Source organism: Myotis nattereri (genome assembly GCF_964212035.1).
Source record: "Myotis nattereri genome assembly, chromosome: 12".
Taxonomy (NCBI): Eukaryota; Metazoa; Chordata; class Mammalia; order Chiroptera; family Vespertilionidae; genus Myotis; species Myotis nattereri.
In genome coordinates this window covers 82,892,640-82,913,814 of record NC_138087.1, presented here as the reverse complement: position 1 = coordinate 82,913,814, position 21,175 = coordinate 82,892,640, and the positions used below count along the sequence as shown (strand labels likewise).

Below are 21,175 nucleotides of genomic sequence, written 5' to 3'. Positions count from 1 at the left end.
TGCACCTTAGCGGTGAGGGTGCCACCAAGACCGTCACTCGGGGCCGGGCCGCAGACACAGACTGGGGGGCGAGCTGTTGTGGACACGGGGCTGGACGGGGGAGTCGACAGCTTTGTGAGCGCCTTTTCCATTTGTGTTTCTGGCCTAAAGGTGGGCTGGTTCGTCAGGTAGAAGGAGGAAGCGCAAGTCTGGACTGTGTTGAGTCTCAGCCTGGGCTGCAGACTGCTGGGCAGATGTGGGGGCCCCTGGGTCAGCTGTAGGGGCCCCAGGGGCGGGGGTGGGCGTCTGGGGATGGTGGCACCACTGCACTGTATCTGTCCTGCAGGATGAACAGAAGGCGGAGGATGAGCTCGCCAAGAAGCGGGCGGCCTTCCTCCTGAAGCAGCAGCGCAAGGCTGAGGAGGCCCGCGTGCGGAAGCAGCAGCTGGAGGCGGAAGTTGAGCTCAAGAGGGACGAGGCCAGGTAGCCTGGCTGGGGGCGGGGGGTGCGGCAGGATGGGCAGGGCCAGGCTCCTGTCGCGTTCTCCTGATCCTGCTCCGCCCGGGTCTCTCCCCCGGCCCGGGGAGCCGTGTGCCTTTATCCCGCCGCCTGGTGACACGGCACGTGCCGCTGGGCCGGGTGGCGCTGGCCCTTGGTCCCCGGGCACCGCTGCGGGAGGCCGTGCCTCTCACCAGGACTGTCTGGGCGTTTGTCAGGCGCAAAGCCGAGGAAGATCGGATACGGAAGGAGGAGGAGAAGGCGCGGCGAGAGCTCATCAAGCAGGAATACCTGCGGAGGAAACAGCAGCAGATTCTGGAGGAGCAGGGACTGGGCACCCAGAAGGCAAAGCCAAGAAAGCCCCGGCCAAAGTCCGTCCACCGGGAGGAGCCGCGCGGCGACTCAGGAACCAAGTGCTCCTCCACCCGTAAGTGGGCGGGCGGGCGGGCGGGCGGGCAGCGCCCAGTCCCTACGCCGGGGCGCTACACTGTAGGGGAGTGGGATGACGTGCAGGCGGCTTCCCTGGGCCAGGAGATTTGGCTTCAGAGCTCAGGATGGCACTGGGTCGGGGGGTGGGGGGTGGGGGGTGCTGGTCCCTTTGTTTCTGCTGCACAAACCTGGCGGGACGAACCCACGTCTTACGAGAGCATTTCTGTCTCTGGCAGCGGAGAACCTGAGCCGGGCCCAGTCGGGCTCCAGCCTGTCCTTGGCCTCCGCGGCAACGACCGAGCCCGAGAGCGTCCACTCGGGGGGCACGCCCGCCCCGCGGTAAGGACAGGAGGGTGCTCTCCGGCCGCCATGCGTGAGCCAGCACCGTCGGCCCCACAGCCACGGTCAGGTGTCGGGCATTGGACGGGGTCCTGAGCCGTGTCCGCCGTCGATGGTCCCCGCAGCCCCGTGTGCCGGGTGTCTGTCCACAGCCCCCTCAGCCCTCTCTTTCTCGACCTGGACACGGGTGCGCGGCCGGTGCTTGCTGAGCGCCCCTCAGTGCGGGTTCCCGTGCGTAGGTTCAGGCTGTGCCCTTGGGTGTGAACAGCGTGGGGAGGGTGTGTCCTCAGAGCCGCAGACACTTTGACGAGGGGGCTGTTCACGGCCCCGAGAGTCCCCTGTGATTGACGAGTGATTGGAGAGGAGAAGCTGGGGCCTGCTGGTCGCAGGTTCCCCCACCTGTCCTTCCCTGCGCCCCCTGGCCAGGCCTGTCCCCCTCTGCCATGTCCGGTGGTCTCTTGTTGCCTGAGCTTTGGGGAGGATTCCTCTTGGACTGGGTTCTGGTTGGGTGTTCATCCGGGAATGGGTTACCTGAGCTGGATCCCAGCTCCAGCCGCCGGCTCCCTCTGCTCAGCACGGAGGCACTGCTGTGGTCAGTGCAGGCCTGTGCCTGCCCTCCTTCCAGGGTCTTGGCCTTTGTGTGGCGGCTGCAGGGCCCAGCCTCCCCTGCTGCAGGCCGAGGCTGCCTCCGCCCGGGCTGCCAGAGGGACTGCCTCTGTGGAGGCGGCTCCCTGCAGCCTGTCCGCTCTGTCACGCGTGTTGGAGGGGCTGGTTTCTGCGTCTTCACCAGGTTCATGATTGTGGGGAGCAGACCGCTCAGTCGGTCGTGGTGTCCCCTCCCACTGCCGACGGTCAGGGTGGGAGAGGACGCACGTGACCATCCCTTGTGCCCTGTCCCTTTCCTCAGGGTTGAGTCCCTGGAAGCCTTGCCCATACTGAGCCGCAACCCCAGCAGGAGCACCGACCGGGACTGGGAGACGGCGTCCGCCGCGTCCTCCCTCGCCTCCGTGGCCGAGTACACAGGTGACGCCTCGCCCGCCCCTTAGGTCATGGCACACCCTCTCGGGGTGGCGGGCGCATCCCCATCTGAGAACTGCGCTGCCTGTCACTCCAGCGGCCTGGGGGGCGGTGACAGGCCTGTCAGCGTGCACAGCCCGGGCCCAGGCGTGTCCTAAGCCTTTGGAACCTTAGATTTTAAAGTTAATTCCTGGCTTTGTCTCGTTTTTACATCAAAGAAACTGACGTGAGGAAGGGGATTAATGATCAACAGTGGTCTTTTCCTTCATTTATTTAAAAGTTTTAACTCAGAATTCTTTCAAACAAACCACTTCCAAAATATCTCGAGCATCTAACGGGCCTCGCGCTGCTCCGCGCCCAGGACGCTCACGCGCCGTCTTGGCCGTTCTCCTAGGTCCCAAGCTCTTCAAGGAGCCCAGCAGCAAGTCCAACAAGCCCATCATCCACAACGCCGTCTCCCATTGCTGCCTCGCCGGGAAGGTGAACGAGCCGCACAAGAACTCCATCCTGGAGGTGAGCGTCGCGTGTCCCCAGGTCCCATGGAAACCAGGTGTCTGAGCCGCGAGGTGCTTCCTGAGGGAGGCATCCTGGTGACGGACACGTGTCCGTTGCTCGTGTGGGTTTGAATGCATGAGCGCGGTGCCCGGGCCTACTTGTGCCACCCTCGCCCGGCGGCCTTGGGGAAGCACAAAAGCCGGACAGAAATGGGAGGGGCTGCCCCGGGATGAGCCGGGGTGGGGGTGGGTGGCCAGGGTGGGGTGGGAAAGGGGTGGTGGTTTGGAGTGGAGACAGCAGAGTGGCAAGGATGGCTCCTGAGCAGGCGTCGGGCGGGGCTGGGGCTGCAGGAGCAGGGAGGCTCCCAGGCTGGGGGTGAGGTGGGGAACTGGCAGGGGCTCCGTTTGGAGCCTGGGGCCTGGAGGAGGGAAGTTGGGGGATGTGAGTCGTTGTTCGGGTGCCGGTAGCTTTACCTCCCAGGGCCACACCGCTCCCACCTTGCAGGGGCGCTGTCCCGGCCCTTCAGCGAGGTGCCGCGCTCAGTGAGCAGGAAGGCTGGGGCAGTTGGGAACGGGGCTGTGGTGGGCGTCGGCGAGCTTCCGGCCGGGCTCTCGTGGGAGCTCACAGTGGGCACCCCTTTGAGCCCCCCCCCCAACCCCCCCGAGATGCAGGAGCTGGAGAAGTGCGAGGCCAACCACTACATCATCCTGTTCCGTGACGCCGGCTGCCAGTTCCGGGCGCTGTACTGCTACTACCCCGACTCCGAGGAGATCTGCAAGCTCACAGGCACCGGGCCCAGGAGCATCTCCAAGAAGATGATCGACAAGCTGTACAAGTACAGCTCGGACCGCAAGCAGTTCAACCTGATCCCAGCCAAGACCATGTCGGTCAGCGTGGACGCGCTCACCATCCACAACCACCTGTGGCAGCCCAAGCGGCCGGCCGCGCCCAAGAAGACCCAGGCGCGCAAGTGAGGCGGACAGGCCGAGCGGTGCCCACACCCATCCTCATTCTCGCCCGTCGGGTACGGAGTGCAGAGTCCCAGAAGGGAGCGGGAGGGTGCACGCCGGTCCGGGCCAGGCTGCTGCCGTCGCACTGTCCCCAGGGCTGTCGGTGGCTGTGCGTGCGGCAGGTTCCTGTTACTTGAAGTCCATCAGCGTAAACCACAGCGATTCCCTTTGTCTCTGCCCCCCACCCCCGCCCCACCCCCCTGCACTCGGCCCAGCCCCTGCGGGCGGCGACCTCGGGACGAGATGGTTCTCTCTCGGGAGCTCGACCGCCTCCGGGAAAGGAACGCGCGTCTGGGGTCTCGTTCCCTTGGAAACTGATATTTATTGATGGTGTCAACTGCCAACGTGTGCGTCCAATCCCAAGGTTTCTGAAAACGATGCTCGTTCTTGCTGCTCAGAAGTTTACGAGACGCTCAGCCATGGGCGCTTCTCCCACTCGGCCGCACCGAGGGCTGCGGGATGCGGGGCGTGGGCCTGGCCGTCGGGCGAGGAGGGTAGGACGCTGGTGGCTTGTCCACGGGGATAAAGGCCGGTTTGGGTAAAGCACTTGGCCACTCAACATGTTTCTCTGCGGAGGTGACCCTGGAGTGGCTCCCTTCGCGTTTCTGTCCCACTCGTCCGTCTCGGCTCCTGCTTCTGGCGGAGCGGCGCCTGGAGCGTGCGTCCTCGCCCACACTGGCCACTCGGTTTGGCCGCCGACTTAGAACCTTCACACGGCCACGTGCTGCGTCCCCAGAGCTCCAAGGACGTGGGAGGCTCCGGGCCTCAGAGCAGACGTTCCCGGCCCCTGCGTGACACCCGCTGCCCCGGCTGCCGCAGACCTGGAGTCACGCGTGTTGGTTTTGCACATGTTTTCTTGGGAGTGTTACTTGAATCTGTCTCCAACTGCAGAACAAAGCGAAGGTCAGCAGAGAGGACGTCCGATGCTGTGACTGTCCCGTAGTTGTAGGTGGAGCGGGGGCAGGGGAAACGGTACGAACCCTGAAGGGATGTAGGGACCCCGACCCCTCCTCTCCCCGGTCTCCCCAGCTCCCAGGGGCCGCTGGTCGCACCGTGCGTGCGGCCGCCCGGCGGCTCTGCCCGAGTGCGGTGGGAGGCCCGTGAACTCTGGTACACGCCCTGCACAGCGTGCTGTCCCTCACTGTTTGATATTCTATGATATTTATTTTACGAAAGCACTGAACTGTAATAAAGTGGACAACTGGCTTTTTATGACGCACGTGTGTGTCGGTCTGGCTCACCTTCCTTCTCAGGTCCCCACACCCACTCCGGGGCCGGCAGCCTTTCCCAGGGACCTGCTCTGTCCCCAAGCCGGCCCCTTCCCCCCGGCCAGGGAGGACGTCCCCACCAAGTGCCGGGCCTTTCTCGATGCGGTTTGTCCACCTGCGAGTCTGTGCAAGCCGCCCCCTAGGTCGGCCTCTGCGGGCCCTGGACTCGGCCAGGCCTGGGGCTGCCCATCCAGACATGACATGTCCTTCCCAGCTCAGTGCTTGCGGCCAGAGCCCAGTGGAAGGCCCTGCAGCGCTGGGGACTCAGGCGGACACTGCACGGCCCGGTGGACAGGCTCAGGCCAGGGCCCACCCTGGGCGCTTCTGCTGACCTCGCTGGGGACGGAGGGGGCCTGGCCAGCCCTGGGCCGGGAATGCCAGGAAGTGTGCCCAGCCCCAGCCCGCGAGACCCCAGGCAGGTGGACTGAGGTCCTGGACTTGGAGCCACTCGGCTGCCGCCTGGACCTCGGACCCCAGCTGGTGTCCACCCTGCAAGCTGTTGGGCCCACCCGGCCCTCAGGGACGAGGAGAAAATCCACGACTCCTGAGGCTTCCACCCATCACAGCCTGCAGCTCATGGGGCTCAGACCTGAGCCCCCAAAGGAAAGGCACCTTTGAGGCCATTGGGGGTGCACCAGGGTGGAGAGGAGGTTCGGGGAGGGGCGGCTGCCTCTGGGCTGTGGGCTCCGGCGTCTGGGACCCGGGTCCTGCGGCCCAGACAGGCTCCCAGGGGGTGGGACCGACGGCAGCCTGTCTGCGCGTCTTCACCTCTCTCCTCGGCCCACATGCCCGTCCGTGTGAGGGGCACCCAAGCCCCAACCTGGCACCTGCGGCCTCAAGTCAGGTGACGTCCCAGAACGCGTCTTCCCAGTGTGGGGGCCGGGGCTGAGCCCCAGCTGGAGGCCCAGCCAGTGTCCAGGCAGGTCCCCTCTCCTCACAGGGACCTGGGGCAGGGGTGCCAGGAGGTGGGGGGCTCTGCTGCAGGTGATGGCGCCAGAGGGGACCCAGGAGCCACTGACCCTCCTGGGCTGGGCCTCAGGCCTCCCTACTGCACACTCGCAACCCTCACACCATCCAGGGCTCTGAGGCTCCCACCCCATTGCCAGCCCCTTCCTGATGCCCCCAACACGGCTACTCGGGGGCCTGCAGCCTCCCTCGGGGCTGGTCCCTCTCCCACCCCCACCTGGAGCCGAGTTGGGCTTTTCCCTTGGCAGCTGGGCCCACGTCCCCCCAGGCAGCCCTGCCCGAATGCCCAGGCTGCACCCAGCACAAGCCACACAGCTGCGGGCAGCACCTGGGGTCCCTGTGCCCACCCCAGGCTCGCCAGGGAGCCCTCCCCTCCCCTCCCCTGACTTGCTGCCCAGCTGCAGGGACCTCGAAGCCCTGCCTCCTGCTCCAGGCGCCCAGCCAGTGGCACGTGCTGGGGCTGGGCCTCCCTGCGGTCCTGGGAGGGGTGGGAGCCACAGCAGTTGGGCAGCTGGGAGGAGCGACCAGGCCTGGAGCGCGAAGCCGCCCGCAGGAACGCGACAACCAGCCTTGTGTTTGCAGAAAGCATCGTTTAATAGAAGGTTCCGGCACTGACCACGCAAACCTGTCAGTCACAGTCCCGAGGGAACCACAGGGGCACCCGGCAGGTGGCCCCACCCAGAGCCCCGCCGTCAAAGAGAAACCCTCTGATTCTAGCGACGTGGCCAGCGGCCAGCAGCCCAGGGGCCGGTTGTGCTTCAGGTCAGGGCTAAAAGGGCGCCGAGCAGGCTGGGGGATCCTGTCCGCCCGGTGCCCGCGGATGCGGGCCTGCAGAGTCCCATGGGAAATGCCTTCTCCCCCCCCAAGTCTCTGCTGCGGGAGCCCCGTGTGTCCAGGGCCTCCCTGGGGGCCTCCTGGGGGCCCCACCTCCCTCCACTCCCCCAACAGCTGTCCAGAGCCGCCCGCCCTTGGGCTCCTGGCGGAACCGGGGGCCCCTGTGCTTCTGAGTTTCCTGTGGACGGGGCTCCCGGCTGCAGGGGCTGGAGCTCCACCCGTGACCCAGACCCAGGCGACCTTGTGCCCGAGACCAGCCGGGCCCACAGCGGACATGAAAACGGGGCAGCGGGTGGCGCCCCTCCCATCCTGTGAGTGCGTCGGGGCCAGGGACAGCGCCCGCGGCTCCGACCCTGCTCCACGCCGCCGGTCACAGCTGTGTAGGTACGCTCGTGCGGACGGACCGTGCAGATTCGTAAAAACAGGTTAAAAAGGCTTCCGCCTGGTCTCCCTCACCCAGGGGAGGCCTCTTAGTCACGTTTCGGGAGCAGCCTCGGGCGGGCGGCGGGCCAGCGGGCAGGACTGGGCCAGAACATGCCGCTCATGCATCGCCCCGCATGCCAGCGAGCAGGGCGGGCGCCGGCTCAGAGCTGCGTCTCATCACGCGTCTTGGGGCTGCAGGAGGCCAGCCTGTTGCTGCAGCTGTTCTGGCGGCTCTGGGCGCTGCTGGGCACGTGGGCCAGGGGGTCGCAGCGGATGAGATACCTGCGGGTGGGGCAGGGGCCCTGGGTGTCAATGCCGCCCCCACACAAGGCAGCCAGCGTGTGGGCCGGATGCCCAGCGTGGAGGTGCCCACACGGCTCCGGGGCTGGCACTTACACAATGTCGTTGGGCTCCAGCCTCGTGTCGGGCGGGGGGTTGATGAGGACGTAGGAGAGGGTGTTCTGCTGGTCATTCATCTCGTCTGCAGAGGAGACAGGGCCCCAGCAGCGGTCACCCCTCTGCCCAGAGAAGCCAGGGCTCTGCCAGCCACAGAATCTTCCCAGCCTTTCTGGCCATCCTGCCCGAGCCCTCACCTGGCAACTCAGCCAGGACTGGTCCCCCCAGGGGCACCATCCCCGGGCCCCAGCCCGCACAGGGGTCCCCCCAGGGGCACCGTCCCCGGGCCCCAGCCTGCACAGGCGTCCCCCCATGGACACCGTCCCCGGGCCCTCAGCCTGCACAGGGGTCCCCCCAGGGGCACCGTCCCCGGGCCCTCAGCCTGCACAGGCGTTGGCCCTGAGGGGCACCGTCCCCGGGCCCTCAGCCTGCACAGGGGTCCCCCCAGGGGCACCGTCCCCGGGCCCTCAGCCTGCACAGGGGTCCCCCCATGGACACCGTCCCCAGGCCCCAGCCTGCACAGGGGTCCCCCCAGGGGCACCGTCCCCGGGCCCTCAGCCTGCACAGGCGTCCCCCCAGGGGCACCGTCCCCGGGCCCTCAGCCTGCACAGGCGTCCCCCCATGGACACCGTCCCCGGGCCCTCAGCCTGCACAGGGGTCCCCCCAGGGGCACCGTCCCCGGGCCCTCAGCCTGCACAGGCGTTGGCCCTGAGGGGCACCGTCCCCGGGCCCTCAGCCTGCACAGGGGTCCCCCCAGGGGCACCGTCCCCGGGCCCTCAGCCTGCACAGGGGTCCCCCCAGGGGCACCGTCCCTGGGCCCTCAGCCTGCACAGGGGTCCCCCCATGGACACCGTCCCCAGGCCCCAGCCTGCACAGGGGTCCCCCCAGGGGCACCGTCCCCGGGCCCTCAGCCTGCACAGGCGTTGGCCCTGAGGGGCAGTGGCACTGGCTCCTGCCCACACCCAGGCAGCTTCTCAGCCAGAGCAGCCAGCATCTCATAGATGGGGCAGCCCCGACAGAGGCATGGAGCCCCTGCACACGCCACGCGCCTCTAGACCTGCACACACTCCTGACCCAGCCTTGGGCCCCTCCCGCCCCCAGGGCCCTGCTCTCCCTCCTGCTCTGAGCTCCTGTCCCGTTGCCCAACACCGGCTCCCGCGACCCCTTGGCACACGCAGGGCCTGTGGGGGGACAGCCGGCGCCCCACTCCCTGGGTGGCTGTGGGATGTGGCCCGCAGGGGTGAGGACGGGTTCCGGAGAAACACCGTCACCTCACAGCGGACTCCTGGCCAAACACGGGGACGGCCCCATCCAGGCAGAGGCCCAAGCACCCTGCACGGCTTGTGGCCTGCGTTTGCCCGCCTGGGGGTGTCTGAGGCACCTCCTGCCCCAGAGCAGCCGTCGGGACACAAGGACGGCCTCCCAGGGGTCCCGCCCTGGTGGCCTTGCCCCCGTGCCCCCGGGAGGAGTGTAAGGCCGGACCACTGATGAGGGGATGGGCTGCAGGTTTGAACTGGAGCCTGCAGAGCGAATCGGCCCCACAGCGTCCGAGCCCTAGCGCGGGTCCAGCACAGCCGCTCCCAGAGGGCAGGCGGGCACAGGGAGGCCTCCGGCTGACACACATGCAGGGCCTTTGGGCGGAACCAGGTGCCAGCCTCCAGCCCTTTGCCCAACAGCCACGCTGTCTCTCTTCCCAAAACGCTTGGCCTGAGCCCTGGGGTAGGAGCTGCCAGGTGCCGAGTGGGTGGCTGCGCTGGAGGCTGTGCAAGGAGGCCCCTCCCGGCCCGAGCGCCCCCCATGCATTTCCGGGGTGAGCAGCAGAGATGGGGGCCTGGACCCTGCAGTAGCCGGGGCCCAGGCAGGGGAAGGATGGAGGCGGCTCTTAGGGGCCTGACCGCGGACCACAGCCCTCGGCAGGCCGGCCACACAGGCACACACACCAGTGGGGACAATGGGAATGGAGAGGCAGGCCCACACATGGTGGGGGGCTCGGGAAACACCACCTGGTGACCCCCAGTGACCCTGCAGGGCAGCCACCCCAGGGAACCTCAGCAGGAAGCGGGGGGGGGGGGGCGCTCGCAGCCCCGTTGGTGGGAGCTGACGCTGGCTGGGGCTGCAGGGCTTCCGGGAGCACCATCAGGGTGGCACAAGAAAAAGCACCCGCCCTGCGGTGGCAACACCGGCCCGGGGGCCCGTCCCTGGCCTGTCAGCTCCTGCCACCCCTGGATGGAGGGGCCGCTCCAGGGCCACCAGGAGTCCCCGAGGAAGAAAGGGGTGTGGGCGGCGAGGCCTGTGGTCTGGACTCTGCTGGGGTCTCAGGGCAGGACCTCAGCCCTCCGCCCCTTGGGCACGTCCACCACCAGGGCGGGGATCCTGGCCTGGGACCATCCATCTGGACGCTTCCCAGAGAGACCTGGGGGGACTCGGGTGTCCAGGGGGCAGCTGCAGGCCAGGTGGGCCGCCCGCGAGGTCAGCGCGTGGCGCTTAGACAAGAACCGGAAAGGACGCACTGGGTGGACTGTCTGGGATGGACCAACCAGGACCCCGGAGCCAGTCCCAGCAGCAGCCGCTGGGGGAGGAGGGCTGTTGCGGTCCCTGCAGTGGGTGCCTGGGAGCGCGAGGCCGCCTGCAGGGACCCTCCCTGTGGCCCGTCCCCCAGCCTGGCCGGGCCGGGCAGGCACCAGGCTGCCCTTCCGCAGAGGGTGTGCGTGCCCGAGGGGGCGGCCCATCAGCCAGAGCAGAATTACCTTGCAAATATCCCAGGTTTACCCGATTCATGACATCACTGGCTGTTAAATTTGCTACATCCTCTACGGAACACACAGGAAGAGGGACAGACAGACAGAGAGAGAGAGGTCAGCAAGCAGCAGGCCCGGCTCAGCGGGGAGGGGCAGCCGACGGCACGCGGGAGGCAGCGAGTCAGAAGCGAGTGGAAGTCGGCTCCTCTGCCAGCGCTGTGGGCGGCGGGGTCGCGAGGCCGGGAGCAGTGCCGGCGGCAGTGGCAGTCGGGGAGGCGGCTAGGCTCTCCACCTGCCCACACTCCCCATGGGGCCGTGAACACCAGACACCCCACTCGGCGTCCGTGTTCCCCTGGAAAGGGGGGGTGACAGCTCCCAGCCGGGCAGGGGCAGCAGAGGGGACAGGTAAACTGTGGCTGAGTGTGGGGGGGACCGGGCTGAGAAGGCCCGTATGGGTCACCTGTCCCCCAGACCCTGACCTCTAAGTGCCCCACAGGCCCAGGGCTGCACGACTAGTGGACAGCCCGGCCCAAGTGATCCCTGGGCAGCCCCCGGACGAGCCCCGAGCCAGCTGATCCCACCGGGAAGGGGTTCGTGGGCCCCGATCCGGGAAGCAGGCGGCAGGAAGCAGCGTGGGGAGCAGGACAGAGCCAGGCCCGAGCAGAGCAGAGGCGCCGGTGGAGCCCAACACCGGCCGGCGGCTGGACCAGCCCAGGGTGCGGACGGGCAGGAGCTGGGCCCCTTGGCCCATCCAACAGAGGCAGCGTCTCCAGGAGGAGGGAGGGGCTTGCTCGCTTCTGAGCCAGCTGGGCCACCCAGGCCTGTTCTCGGTGAAGCTCACAAACACCTCCCCAAAACAAGCTACAGAGAAAGGGGGGCCTGAATCTGCTGACGATGGCGGCACCCCCTGAAGCAGCAGAACAGGGGTCGCTGTGCCGCGCGAACAGCAGTGGGTCCCACAAGGACAAGGGCAGCGTCCTGGTGCCGCTCGCCCAGCTGCCCGACGTGCGCAAGCTCCGGCTGATGGAGGGCTGGGCAAGGGTGCCCCTGCCCATCCCTGTTCTCCGCGAGGACACTGGCCCCTGCCTTGCTGATGGCCTGTGGGTCTGGCCGGAGGTGGTCCCGAACCCCAGTCAGTGCCCGAGGCTTTCAGGGCGCCCTGGCTCCTGCCCCTTCGTTACAGACGGGGAATCTGAGGCCCCAGCCGGGTGGGCTGAGCCCTGCCGTGTGGGAGGTCCTGTGCCCTCCCAGCAGAGGGCTCTGACCAGCCTGCAGGCGACGGATGGACGGAGGGGAGGCGGTGGCGGCGCCGGTCTTACCGTAGCCGGTGGTGGGCAGCCCCAGGTGCTTCATGCGGTTCTTGACCAGCTCGGACAGCTCCTGCCGCTCGGAGCGCCGGGACAGGCTGACCCGCTGCTGGCTGATGCCCTCGGCCGCCCGGCCCACGTGCTTGGAGCTCCTGCGGCTCAGCCTCCGGGCCCACTGCAGGCTCTTGCGCCGCAGCAGCGGGTGCTCCGCCTGGTCGCTGCCCACGGTGTGCGGGCCGTGGGTGCTGCCGCCAGACCCCACCCGTGCGCCCCAGGGTCCCTTCACTTCCCGCGTGTCCTCGCAGTCCTCCATGCTCACCGAGACCTGGGACTGGCCGAGGGCGTGCGGTGAGGGCTGGAGGGAGAGGGCAAGAGGCCGGGGAGGGGATGCGGAGCCGGGGAGGGGTGCAAGGCCAGGGAGGGGGCGGCAGGGTGAGGGAGGGGGTAACAGGGCCTGGGAGGGGTGAGGAACCCGGGGGGGGGGGGCGTGCAGGGCTGGGGAGCGGGCATAGCTGGGGAGCCAGTCGGTTGACGGGAGCACAGCCCCAGCCTCCTGTGGGGGACCGCAGGGCCCAGGGACACATGTGCCTTCCTTCTCCATCTGGGGGGAGCCAGACTGAGCCCCCTTCTAAGCCTCAGAGGCTCCCGCCCTGGCTGTAGGCCTGTCTGCCATCAGCTCCCTCACCTCTGGGCCTTGGTGTCAGGGGGGTCCCATCTGGGCCCTGCATGTCCCGACTTTGCCATGGAGGGGCCCCACCTCGCTGCCTCAGTTTCTCCACTTTGTGGGGCAGGAGAAACCAGAGCATGGTGGCCTGGGAAGCACAGGGCCTGTGCATGGCTCAGTGGACGTGTGGGGCTCTGGGGGTGAGGTGGGGACCCCCATCCGGGCAGCACCTTCAGAGGCAGGGGGCTGGGGACAGGGAGGGTAGGTCCCGCGGGGATGGGGCCACAGCACGACATGCAGGTGGCACGTGTGGCTCGGCGACCTGGGCTTCCCTCCCTGGGCTTCAGTTTCCCCATCTGTACAGGAGGGGGATGCCCTGAGCTCGGAGCTGCTCCGTGGCCAACACGTCCCAGGACCGGCACCTCCCGGGCCAGGTGGGTCTGGCTCAGGCCGGCTCCACAGACAGCAGGACGCCTCGGGTTACGCTTGAAGGGGCTGCTCACCTGGACTCTGAGGTCGTGGGGCTGGAAAGGAAACCAGGGGCAGCCTGGGTACCTGGGGGTGCCCTCCCCACAACTCTGCCTGAGCCCTTCATGGGCATCTGCAGGGCAGGCCGCCCACTGCGCTTCTGGGGAGGCAGAGGGGCCCCACCAGGTACCCCACGTATGGGGCACGTGGACCAGACCCCCAACTACAATGGAGACCCGCAAACTACAGTGGAGACGGCTGAGCCCAGAGAAGTGGGGCTGTCCGCTCCTCGGGCCCCGCCCGCCCCCCACCCACCTCCGTGGAGAAGAGGTGGCTCTGGGTCCGGTAGACGCCGATGGGGATCTCGGCGCTGGAGGAGCAGAGCTTCTGGAAGAGGCGGCCGTAGGTGCCGATCCAGAGGTCGGCCTCCGTGACCTTCATCTGGAAAGGGGGGCGCCTGAGCGGGGCCGGCCGCAGTGGGCAGGTGCCTGGCCCGTGCCGCCAGGGGTACCCGCAGTGCCCCCGAGAGCAGCCCGCGCCCGCCCGCCGGTCACTCACGGCGCAGAGGTAGCCGGAGCCGGGCGTGGTGTCCAGCCCCAGCAGCAGCCTGGTGATGGAGATCATGTAGTCCTTCACGAAGGACTGGCGGGAGGAAGGAGGGCGGTGAGGCACCCAGGACGCCCCGTCCCCCATCACGCCCGCCAGGCGCCCCCGCCTCCATGCCCGTCCCGAGCACCACTCAGCCAGCCAACCGCGCGGAGGCCTCCTGGCCTCGTCCCTCATTCACTCGGTCAGTCAGGCCAGAGGGACCTGGGAGGTGAGTCCCCACTGGGCCTGGGCAGGGACGGGGCCCAGAGCCACCCAGGGCCGGACGGCGCCCGGACACCCAGGGAGGGTGGCACAGGGGGAGGCGGGTCACTCAGAACGAGGACAGGTGTTGGCGGGGACGCAGCGGGCCGGAGAGAGGGGCTGCGGGGCCAGCGGTCACCGCATCGCAGGCCCTCCCTGCCTCTGCCCGCTGACCTGGTACAGCAGCGTGTCCAACATGCTGATGCTGAAGACACGGCCGGCGGCGAACGGCAGGCGGAACATGAAGGCCAGGTTGGAGCCGTTCTCCCGCTCCCTCTGCGGGAAAGGCGGCTCAGCGGGGCCGGGGCCCTCGGCCCAGGGGCACACGTATGTGCAGGCATGTGCGGGAGGTGTGCACCCGTGCCTGGTGTGTGGCATGCACCCAGCAGCTGAGCAAGCCCTGAGCACCAGGCTCCGTGTCCCCACTGGTCACACTGGGGCCCCAGCTCGGGAGCAAAGAGATGGGGGGCTGTGGGGAGAAGGGGGCCCGGGACACGTGACCCAGGGCCCCCCCGGGTCATGCTCTCTGTGGCCACCCTGCAATTCTTAGTGATCTCAGCGACTCTGTCCTGAGAGGCCTGGGGCAGGGGCACTGCTGGACGCGGAGCGGAGGCCTCCAAGGGGGCCGCCTGCCAGGCTTCCGTCCACCCCGTTCACCCCGTGACGGTGACGAGGCGGCGGCCCCAGGCGGCCGGGTCGAGGCTTCCGCTGTCCAGCCGGGCTCAGGCGGATGGCGCTCTAGGGCGGTCCCTCTGCCCGCTGCTGACGAGCAGCCCGGCCTGGGCGGGCGGTAGTGCTGGGGTCACCCTCGTGTGGCACGGGGTCAGCGAGGGCAGGCTGGGGAGTTGGGCTGGCAGGGAACCTGTTCCCGGCTCCAGACGGTGGCTGTCTGGGGCCTCCTCTGCGGCGACTCGCCGGCTGCCTGGTCTCACCCGGGGCAACCTGAGTGCCGCCCTCACCTTAGCACCAGCCCTGACCCTGGCTGTGGAGGGTGATGCTGCCACTGTCCTGAGCAGGGGCCTGGGAGGGGCTGGGGTCAGTGAATGCACCAGATGACACCCGCAGAGCTGGGGCCCCTGCCCCTGGCCGGTCCCCCTGCCCCTAGCCACTCCCTCCCCCTGGCTGGCCCCTGCCCCTGGTTGGTCCCCATGCCCCTGGCTGGTCCCCCTGCCCCTGGCTGCTCCCTGCCCCTGGCTGCTCCCTGCCCCTGGCTGCTCCCTACCCCTGGCTGGCCCCTGTCCCCTGGCCGGTCCCCGTGCCCCTGGCTCCACACCCACTGGGCTGATGCCCTCCCGGAGCCCGGAGGAGCAGAGGGCTGCCCCAGCTTGCACGGCTGTGCTATGACCTAAGGCGAGTCCCTCTCTGGTCTGGCCCCTGGTCTGCGCGGAGATGGCCACGCGCACTTACTGGAGGCTGACAGATGGACATGTCTCAGGTTCGGGGCCGTGTCTAGGCCGAGGAAATGAGGCTCAGTGTCACCTGTGTTGGGGTCACTAACAGGACGGGGGGGGCGGTGATGTCTGCTCCCAGCCACGGTCGCCAAGACTTGGGGCTACACAATCAGAGCCTCACGGGGCCCAGTCGGAGGAGGGCAGGTGCCGGGCCCAGGCTCTGCGCCTGGTGGCTCAGCAGGCCGGGGGTGGGAGGGGGAGGTTTTGGGGGGGGGGAGGCGGGGGGGGGGGGAGGCAGGGGCGCTCACCTTCTCCAGTTTGGAAAGAGCCAGGGAGTAGCTGTCCTTGGCCCGGAACTGCATGAAGCGCATGTTGGAAGGATGCGTGAGCTCCGTGGTGATGCTGAGGCTGGGGAAGAGGCTGTGGGGGCAGGCGCTCAGGGCAGGGCGGGTCCCGGGCGGAGAGGGCGTGGGGGTCCCGGGGTCACAGGTGGGGTCGGGGAGGATGTGGGGGTTCCGGGGTCACAGGTTGGGTCAGGGAGGGTGTGGGGGTGTCCTGGGGTCACAGGTGGGGTCGGGGAGGGTGTGGGGGTCCCGGGGTCACAGGTGGGGTCAGGGAGGGCGTGCGGGTCCCGGGGTCACAGGTGGGGTCAGGGAGGGTGTGGGGGTGTCCTGAGGTCACAGGTGGGGTCAGGGAGGGCGTGGGGGTGTCCCAGGGTCACAGGTCAGGGGTGCTCAGGGGGCGTCCTGGGTTCACGGATTGAGGAGAGGACTCGGGGGGCCTGTAGTTATGGGTGTAGGGAAGGGAGTCAGAGCACCCCGTGGTCACGGGTGTGGGGTCGGGACTCCGGGGCCCCGGGGTCCCTGCATGTGAGCGCGAGGCCTCACCGGAACATGGTCTGCACGTTGACGATGGTCTTGGCGTCGGCCATGTAGTCCTCCTCGGCGCTCATGGTGCTCTCCTTGTCCACCACCACCAGGTTGTCCGCGTAGATGATGCCGCACTGCAGCAGGCTGTCCAGGCTGGCGAGACCAGGTGGCGGTTGGGATGCCCGGGTGCACCTGGGCCCCCCTCTGCCTCTCCACCCCTGGGAGCAGGAGGGGAGGGGTCTGGGAGCAGGAGGGGAGGGGTGGGGTCTGGGAGCAGGAAGGGAGGGGTCTGGGAGCAGGAGGGGAGGGGTGGGGTCTGGGAGCAGGAAGGGAGGGGTCTGGGAGCAGGAGGGGAGGGGTGGGGTCTGGGAGCAGGAAGGGAGGGGTCTGGGAGCAGGAGGGGAGGGGTGGGGTCTGGGAGCAGAAGGGGCGGGGTGGGGTGGGGTCTGGGAGCAGGAGGGGAGGGGTGGGGTCTGGGAGCAGAAGGGGCGGGGTGGGGTGGGGTCTGGGAGCAGGAGGGGAGGGGTCTGGGAGCAGGAGGGGAGGGGTCTGGGAGCAGGAGGGGAGGGGTCTGGGAGCAGGAGGGGAGGGGTCTGGGAGCAGGAGGGGAGGGGTCTGGGAGCAGGAGGGGTGGGGTCTGGGAGCAGGAGGGGAGGGGTCTGGGAGCAGGAAGGGAGGGGTCTGGGAGCAGGAGGGGAGGGGCGGGGTCTGGGAGGGAGGAGGAGGGCGGTCCTGCTCAGTGAGCCCCGGCCTTACTTGTCCACGGAGCCCTCCATGTAGTAGACCATGGGGAAGCAGCAGATGGCCTCCAGGAAGTGGTGGTCGGGCCTGGGGGGACAGCAGGTCCTGCGGGTGCCGTCCTGGGGAGCAGGACTGGACAGGGCAGGGGTTCCTGGGGGCTTGGGGGCCTTTAGAGGCCAGTGGGCTGCTCATTTCTCTTAGGGGAAACCGAGGCACTGGGGGACTTGCCCAGGCCAGACAACCAAAGCTGGACCCGGGCACCGGGCTGCCCGGCTTCTGGGGGGGTCCTGGGGCTCACGGTTGTGTGTGGGGGGCACAGGGACACGAGAAGCTATGAGAGAAGACGGACAGAGATCAAGGGACAGAGGGTGCGGGAGCCAGAGCTGGTGGGGAGCCGGGGCGGCGGCGGGTGAGAGCCGGGAGCTCTCAGGCCATGCCCTCCGCAGCCCCTGCCTGGCCAGCGCCCTCGGCGGCCCACCTGTTGTCCAGCAGCAGCACGATGGGGTTGAGCTCCCTGCGGGACCGGTAGTAAGCCCGCAGCGGCACGATGAAGTTGTACAGCCCGTTCCCCGCCGTCTCCGCCGAGACGATGATCAGCTTGTTCTTGAAGCCGTAGGCCTTGGCGTCTTCATAGCTGTTGTGCTTGCAGCCCTGGGGGAGGGGGCCACGCTGACGCTGCGGCCAGGCCCGGCTCCCAGGACCGCGCCCCCCGCCCGCCCTGGAACTGGGGCCCGTCGAGGACGAGGACTACTGGACCACACACGTTGGGAGAACGGCTTACGGGCCAGACACCGTATCCTGACTGGTGAGGGAACTGCCATCTGGGAAAAACACGCCTCCGGGGTGGAAACGGGCGTCCAGGAAGGGCTGGGGGGGGGGGGGGGCCATGGGCACGAGAGCCAGGTCGTGAGTCAGTGTGGGGGTCAGGTCGTCCCTGTCATGTACCCTTGCCATCATGTCTGTGCACTCACACGGCCGGGACGGACCTACCTTGTCCAGCCGCAGGCAGCAGAAAGGGGCCTTCTCGGGCAGAAGGTGGCACAGGGTGGGGGAGCTGCCGATGTAGGGAGAGTTGGGGGGGTAGCCCTTCACATACCTGGGGTGGACATGGGCGTTCAGCAAGGCCTGCCCCACGCCCTCCGGGCCGGCAGCAGCGACCGCACAGAGCGCCAGACCCACAGACGAGCCTGCCCAGCGGCCTGGTCACCGCTCCCTGACTCCACCAGCTCTGCCCCGACCCCCGCCGGCCAGTCTGTCCTTACACACTGCGCCCCGGCAGCGAAGGCCAGGAGTGGAGAGTGGCCATGGCAAGGGCCCGGCTGGGAGGAAGAGATGTTCAAGCCAGTGGCCAGGGCCCTGCTGTCAGGCACCACCTGTCTGTCTGGACCCAGGCTAGTGGCCAAGCTGAGGACGGACGGACGGCAGGACAGCAGCTGCAGCTGGGCCAGCGGCCAGGCCTGGACGGCACCTCATCCAGGGCCCAGGGTTCCCGTCTGTGGCCTCTGCAGGCCACACCGAGGAGCCCCCCGAAGGGGCCGTGCGTGGTGTCTGGGTGGTGGGTCCCCATATGCTAACAAGGCCCCCCTGAAGCTGCCTGGGAGCCAGGACTCGGCACACAGGGTGGGTGCGGCACAGGACTGCCACACACGGGAGCCCGCGCACCTCTGCTGCCCACCTCTTCCTGGGCACCCGACCTCACAGCCACCGCCCCCGGGTGACACTCACTCCACCACCGACAGCCCCTCGTCGTCCGAGGGCAGCATCTCGTCCTCCGACTGGTCGCTCAGCAGGTCGCAGGGCAGCAGGGCGGAGCTGTCGGCCAGCTCCATGACGGGCGCGATGCTGGGCCGCCGGCTGCCAGAGCCGTTCTCCGTGGGCAGCGCCAGCTTGCTGCTCCCGTCGCCCGGGGCCGGCTGGCACTCCGCGTTCTGGAAGTCCATGGCCACTGTCCCTGGAACAGAGGGGCGACCTGGCTGGCACCCCTCCCCCAGGCTCTGCACGGGCAGCGGTCTCCCCAGGAGGTGGACACACTGGCCGGAAACCCAGGGTCACGCCCACCTGCGCCACCCCAGGGGGTCTGGGCCCGAGCCTGCTTCTCCCTCCGGACCAGGGTGGCCTCCGCCCGGCAGGCATCACCGACCAGAGAAGGCCCCGCAGGCGGCCGGGGTGCGCCCTGGACGGACGTGCACACGGAGGCCCAGGCCTAGGAGAGCGGGGCCGGGCAGGGTGCGGGCCCGGGCCCGGAGCTCACCCACGGAAGCGATGATGCTGTGCACCGGCAGGCGCGAGGCCTGGCCGCGCCCGGGCCCCCCGAGGCCCCGGCCCGCCTCCTCCTGCTTGAAGGTGAAGGCCGAGTTCTCCTCCTTCGTGATGTTGATGTAGAAGCAGGTGTCGGAGGCCGCCAGCGAGTGCCGCGGGCCGGGGTTCAGCAGGATGCTCTTGTTCTCCTCGCGCTTCAGCCCGATGAGGCACACGCCGTACCTGGGGGGGCGTGGCTCGTGGGCTCCACCCACAACACCTGGGGGCGTGGCCTGACAGGGCCCACCAATACCATAGGGGGCTTGGCTCCTCGGGGCCCCACCCACACTGAAGGGGGCGTGGCTCGTGGGCTCCACCCACAACACCTGGGGGCGTGGCCTCACAGGGCCCACCAGTACCATACGGGGGCGTGGCTCCTCGGGGCCCCACCCACACTGAAGGGGGCGTGGCTCGTGGGCTCCACCCACACTATCTGGGGGCGTGGCCTGACAGGGCCCACCAATACCATAGGGGGCTTGGCTCCTCGGGGCCCCACCCACACCGAAGGGGGCGTGGCTCCTAGGGTCCCACCCACACTAGAGGGGGTGTGGCTTGAAAAGGCCCCACCCAAGGGCCGGCCTCTAGTCCACTCTGCAGGGCCAGGTCCCGGGAGCCCAGGGCTCGGGGGCCCTCCCCTCGGGTTGACCCAATGACCCGAGGCCACGTGGGGGGTGGACCCAGGCCCAGTGCAGACTCTGACCTCCAGCCCGAGGCCACGCCCTGCCCGGGACCGTAGAGACGGGGAGCCCCACCCCTGCGCCCCAGGGCGCCTACTTCTTGTGCGCGTGGAAGGCGGCGTAGGTGAAGCTCTTGCCCTGGTACTCGCGGAAGAACTTGCTGTCGCCCATGCGCACGTGGTACACCTCGTTGCCCGAGCAGCGCCCGTACATGCGCTGCCACTGCTCCGGGGACTCCTGGCCCTCCCTGCGCGGGCGGGAGAGACGGCGCTCAGCCGCCCTTCACCCCAGCACGGCCTGGGGTGACCCTGACCCTGACCCTGACCCAGACCCTGATCCTGGCCCTGACCCCTCCCTGCCTGGCTGGGCCTTGGAAGCCTGAAGGGTCACTTGGCTAGTTTTTAAAAGCCGTAAACGCAAGGATTTTTAGGGGATGCCAAGAGGTTTCGGGGTCACAGCTGGCCTCCATGGGCCGTGGGCCCTCCCAGGCCGGCGACCTCCTCCCCTGCCTGGGCCCTGCCCCAGGGCTGCTCAGGTCCCATAACGAGCCCAGGCCCCTGTCAGGGGGACCCCAGCCTGGTCTCCCCCAAAGAAAGGACAGCAGCCTGCTCTGTCCCCGGGCTCAGCTGGGATTCCGCGCCCCAGATACTGAGAACCAAACACACCTTCTCCCCAAAACCAGGCCCTGCCAGCCGGTACTGGGTCCAAGTGCAGCTCTCCTGGCCACCACGCCCCCCCAGCTACCGCACCCCCTTGCTCTAGATGGGCCCAGCCTGGAGTCCCCAGCCCCCCCCCCCTTGGCTGCTCAGGGTCCCCAGCACCTGCGTCCTGAGTGGGCCTGGCGTCCGCAGCTGGGCCCACACCTGTGATCTCCCCCCACAGCACCCACCTCTGGATGAGACCTTTGCCCGCTGCACACGCCCCTCTCCATCCCAGGCCTCCCCACCACCCCCTGGTCTCCCGGGCGGCGGGGTGGGCGGCACTCACTGGCCGCGGGACGTGTGCACCAGCAGGGTGATGAGGGTGGACGTGGCCGGGCAGATGCAGTTCAGGGCCAGCATGGCGTACTTGCACTCCTCCTCACACACCACGTGGTCTGCGGGCAGGATGGTCGGTGGATGCCCCCAGCCCTCTCTGCGCCACAATCCCCTGCTCACCTGCCCCCCAGGTGCCCCCCTCAGACACGCCCACGGAGATGCTCAGCAGATGTCCCTGCCCTCCCCCGCCCTGGGCTCCTGCCCTCACTGACCCCAGCCCCTGCGGCAGGCCTGCACGGGGTCCCTCTCCACCGCCCTCGGTGGGGATGGGTGCCCGCTGTCCCCCAGCTGTGGCTCTGCGTGCTCCAGCCCCCCGTCTGGGGCCGCACGTCAGTACCTGCGAACTTGACGTGAAACTTGTTCTCAGGCTTGAGGATCTGCACGTAGAGGGGGCAGTTGGGGGCGAAGTCCTTCACGGCCCAGGCTCGCAGGATGGTCTGGTGGTCCTGGGGGCCAAGAGTGCGTGGTCAGTGCGGGGCGGC

At 68.7% G+C, this 21,175-nt stretch overlaps 2 protein-coding genes across 3 annotated transcripts in view; one reads left to right on the top strand and one right to left on the bottom strand.

Annotated features, from left to right (window-relative positions):
• CAMSAP1 (calmodulin regulated spectrin associated protein 1) overlaps positions 1 to 4,982 on the top strand; it is a gene marked incomplete at its 5' end in the record, with an annotated part of 31,353 nt that extends 26,371 nt beyond the window's left edge. Inside the window, 6 exons of the mRNA XM_081104151.1 lie at positions 326 to 462; positions 696 to 904; positions 1,143 to 1,245; positions 2,153 to 2,268; positions 2,657 to 2,775; positions 3,429 to 4,982. Coding sequence (XP_080960277.1) covers positions 326 to 462; positions 696 to 904; positions 1,143 to 1,245; positions 2,153 to 2,268; positions 2,657 to 2,775; positions 3,429 to 3,731 — 987 coding nt within the window. The 3' untranslated portion in view covers positions 3,732 to 4,982. The remainder of the gene's footprint in view (positions 1 to 325; positions 463 to 695; positions 905 to 1,142; positions 1,246 to 2,152; positions 2,269 to 2,656; positions 2,776 to 3,428) is intronic.
• A 1,590-nt stretch (positions 4,983 to 6,572) lies between these two features.
• The window catches only part of KCNT1 (potassium sodium-activated channel subfamily T member 1), a gene marked incomplete at its 5' end in the record, with an annotated part of 31,997 nt that continues 17,394 nt past the window's right edge, over positions 6,573 to 21,175 (bottom strand). Inside the window, 18 exons of one of the 2 annotated variants that reach the window (XM_081104208.1) lie at positions 6,573 to 7,540; positions 7,655 to 7,739; positions 10,402 to 10,464; positions 11,712 to 12,054; positions 12,867 to 12,887; positions 13,147 to 13,272; positions 13,390 to 13,473; positions 13,855 to 13,956; positions 15,380 to 15,491; positions 15,959 to 16,093; positions 16,697 to 16,768; positions 17,160 to 17,332; positions 17,672 to 17,777; positions 18,407 to 18,632; positions 18,933 to 19,162; positions 19,754 to 19,903; positions 20,644 to 20,752; positions 21,031 to 21,139. In XM_081104208.1, coding sequence (XP_080960334.1) covers positions 7,420 to 7,540; positions 7,655 to 7,739; positions 10,402 to 10,464; positions 11,712 to 12,054; positions 12,867 to 12,887; positions 13,147 to 13,272; positions 13,390 to 13,473; positions 13,855 to 13,956; positions 15,380 to 15,491; positions 15,959 to 16,093; positions 16,697 to 16,768; positions 17,160 to 17,332; positions 17,672 to 17,777; positions 18,407 to 18,632; positions 18,933 to 19,162; positions 19,754 to 19,903; positions 20,644 to 20,752; positions 21,031 to 21,139 — 2,367 coding nt within the window. In that variant the 3' untranslated portion in view covers positions 6,573 to 7,419. The remainder of the gene's footprint in view (positions 7,541 to 7,654; positions 7,740 to 10,401; positions 10,465 to 11,711; positions 12,055 to 12,866; positions 12,888 to 13,146; positions 13,273 to 13,389; positions 13,474 to 13,854; positions 13,957 to 15,379; positions 15,492 to 15,958; positions 16,094 to 16,696; positions 16,769 to 17,159; positions 17,333 to 17,671; positions 17,778 to 18,406; positions 18,633 to 18,932; positions 19,163 to 19,753; positions 19,904 to 20,643; positions 20,753 to 21,030; positions 21,140 to 21,175) is intronic. The other variant, XM_081104207.1, reaches the window with a different exon arrangement.